The 3,208-nt window shown below is 52.0% G+C and overlaps 1 protein-coding gene across 1 annotated transcript in view; it reads right to left on the reverse strand.

Annotated features, from left to right (window-relative positions):
* Window positions 1-2,540, reverse strand: part of LOC123190768 (GDSL esterase/lipase At5g03610) — a 6,957-nt gene extending 4,417 nt beyond the window's left edge. The window contains exons 1-2 of the mRNA XM_044603477.1: window positions 2,406-2,540; window positions 2,065-2,295 (exon numbers count right to left, since the gene is read on the reverse strand). Of these exons, the coding sequence (XP_044459412.1) occupies window positions 2,065-2,295; window positions 2,406-2,511 (337 nt within the window). The 5' untranslated portion in view covers window positions 2,512-2,540. The remainder of the gene's footprint in view (window positions 1-2,064; window positions 2,296-2,405) is intronic.
* Between the last annotated feature and the right edge of the window lie 668 nt (window positions 2,541-3,208).

Consider the following 3,208-nt stretch of genomic DNA (forward strand, 5'->3'; position numbering starts at 1 on the left):
TCCCCCTCGCTTGGCGAGCCGGTCTCCCCAACCACCCCCACATCCACCTCGCGATCCGTTCCCACCCAACAGCCATCAACCGAATCTGCCTCGGATCCCACGCCTCCCACCGCTGGACCCTCCGCTTCTCCTGCACCTGTCCCCACCGGATCATCCTCGTCTTCCGTTCCAACCACTCCCCGTGCGCCACGCCTGCCTCCCCACACCATTCCGGTTCATCCACCCCACAATGCACACAAAATGTCTACACGTGCAAAATCAGGTTACCTCATGCCCAAGCGGCTCTTCCTTGCTGATGCCTCTTCGTCCACTATTTCTCCCATCCCTCCTACATACAAGTCCTCCCTCAAAGACCCCAATTGGCATCAAGCAATGCTAGACGAATATCATGCTTTAATGAACAACTTCACTTGGTCGTTGGTGCCTAAACCTGCAGGTGTTAACATTGTCACGGGCAAATGGATTTTCCGGCATAAATTCAACACCGATGGATCTCTTGCTCGTTATAAAGCTCGGTGGGTTGTTTGTGGATTCACACAACAAGAGGGCGTGGATTATGGTGAAACATTCAGTCCCGTGGTCAAGCCAGCTACTATTCGCGTGGTCCTCAGCATTGCCACTTCTCGCTCCTGGCCTATCCACCAGCTTGACGTCAAAAATGCATTTCTTCATGTCGACCTCAGTGAAACAGTGTATTGCAGCCAACCATCTGGATTTGTGGATAGCTCCAAACCGGACCATGTTTGCCTTCTCCGCAAGTCTCTCTATGGACTCAAGCAAGCACCACGCACTTGGTTTCTTCGCTTTCAGGCATTTCTCCTCTCCTTGGGGTTTCAGGCATCCAAGAGTGATTCCTCACTCTTCATCCTACAACACGGTACATCCACCGCCTACTTGCTTGTTTACGTTGATGATATTATTCTCACCGCTAGCTCCTCCTCCACACTCACCTACATCATCAACTCCCTCAAGTCCGAGTTCTCCATGACTGACTTGGGCGCTCTCCACCACTTCTTGGGCATCAATGTCACCACTAACTCAGCCGGCCTCTTCTTGTGTCAACAACAATACACGCTTGAGATCCTAGAGCGCGCCAAGATGCTAAACTGCAAGCCAGTATCCACCCCCATTGACACCAGCTCCAAGCTGTCCTCCTACACCGGCGTCCTACTTTCCAATCCCACCCATTACCGCAGCTTGGCGGGTGCCCTCCAATACCTCACGCTTACACGCCCGAATATCGCCTATGCCGTACAACAAGTTTGCCTCTTCATGCATGCACCTCGGGACACACACATGCAACTTGTCAAGCGGCTTCTCCGTTACCTCAAGGGCACCTCTCACTACGGCTTGCAGCTCTACAAGTCTCCCTCCATGGATCTGATCGCCTACACCGATGCGGATTGGGCTGGATGCCCGGATACACGTAAGTCCACTTTCGGTTTCTGTGTGTTTCTCGGGGACAATCTCATTTCCTGGTCGTCAAAGAGGCAACCCACCATCTCGCGCTCGAGTGCAGAGGCTGAATACAGAGGCATTGCCAACTGTGTGGCCGAGTCTTGCTGGTTGCGTCACCTTCTGCATGAACTCAAGCTTCCACCGACTCGTGCTACTATTGTGTATTGTGACAATGTCAGCGCATCCTATCTTGCGAGCAACCCGGTCCAACATCAGCGCACCAAACATATTGAGATCGATCTGCACTTTGTTCGTGACCGTGTGGCTCTTGGTGAAGCTCGAGTCCTTCATGTTCCCTCCAGCTCTCAGTACGCTGACATTTTCACCAAGGGGTTGCCGTCTCCCGTCTACACAGATTTTCGACGCAGCCTGAACATTCTTCCCAATGGAGTTCCGGCTGAGGGGGGTGTTAGAATCTGTGTATAGCTTGTGTATATTGTACCGTTGTACTCTGTTGTATTCCATCCGGGATTGTAGGATCTCACCTCGCCTGGCCTGCGTGCCTACAATGTAGGGCGACCGGTGCTCCACTTTCCCTTCATAAACCATGTACTCTGTAATCAATGGTATCAATCAAGGAAATATAGTTTCCAACTCGTAGCGCACCGATGAAATCGGATTGAACCATGAAGTTGGAGAAGCGGCCGGTTGCATGTTGTTGCCGCCGACCCGATCCGTCGACTCTGTTTGACATGCCATAGGGAGCCTTCCATTGGCGCGACATCTCAAAGTTGCCCTTCGTTGGCGGAAGGTTCCCAGTGTCGGCGAACGAATCCCCGAACACGAACAAGGTTTGCGGCGTGTACGACGTGTGCCGAGCACACTCCACGCTGGCAGCTAGAATTGATCCGGCCGCCGTGCATGCAAAACACAGTGGATGACAACGATCAGCTCGATGTAATGAGGAAAAGACCAGTGCTTATAGAAAAGTTTACGCAAATGCTTACCATTGAGAGCTAGGAGGAGCCCGACGCCACAGAAGGCGGAGAAAAACGCCGAAACCTTCATGCTGGCAAATGGGTGTTGCTTTCCTTGAAATCCTGTCCTACCCATCAAAAACGTGAGGGGTGCAAACGAGCTACTTAAACACCAACGTTGAGCTTGGGTGTTGGCGTTTACGCAAACGATTTCAAGGACGCCGCAGAAGGCGGAGAAAAACGCCAAAACCTTCTTGCGTCCCGATCTCCTCCACGCTGAGCACGGGGCACAAATTGCATGTAGGCAGATCACTCCGTGTAGGTCACTTTAGGCCTGCGAGCATTACTTGCGTGATCGCTGACTCGCCGTGCGTGTTTTTTTTTATTTAGAAAAGAGGCGTTTGCCTGGCCTTAAACTGAGGCCCTTAAGAATTGAACAAGTTTGACAGAGTACGCCGAAATAAAGACAGAGAGAGATATATGTCATACATGCCCGTAGGCAGGATCAAGCAGCGCATCCCTCAAGGTAGCTAGGGATGACGTCATGGCGGCGGTGTCCCTGTGTCGATCGACGCAGCTCAGTACATTTTGCCCACACCTTTGAGGCGAGCTCCTCCACGTGCCTTCGGTCTTACGCCCTTGCTAGTGGCTTCCACGGCTACAAGAAAGACACCAATTTATATAACAGATCAGCCGGATGTTTGATGTATTGTCCCTCTATCAATGCCTAGTGACCGGGCCATAGCACCAAATCCTAGCCAGGCCATCCGTCTATCACGTCCGATAGTGAACGATGCCAGTTTATAGAAATGCAAAAACCCACTCGGATTCCA

The sequence above is a fragment of the Triticum aestivum genome, chromosome 2A (assembly GCF_018294505.1).
Source record: "Triticum aestivum cultivar Chinese Spring chromosome 2A, IWGSC CS RefSeq v2.1, whole genome shotgun sequence".
Lineage (NCBI taxonomy): Eukaryota > Viridiplantae > Streptophyta > Magnoliopsida > Poales > Poaceae > Triticum > Triticum aestivum.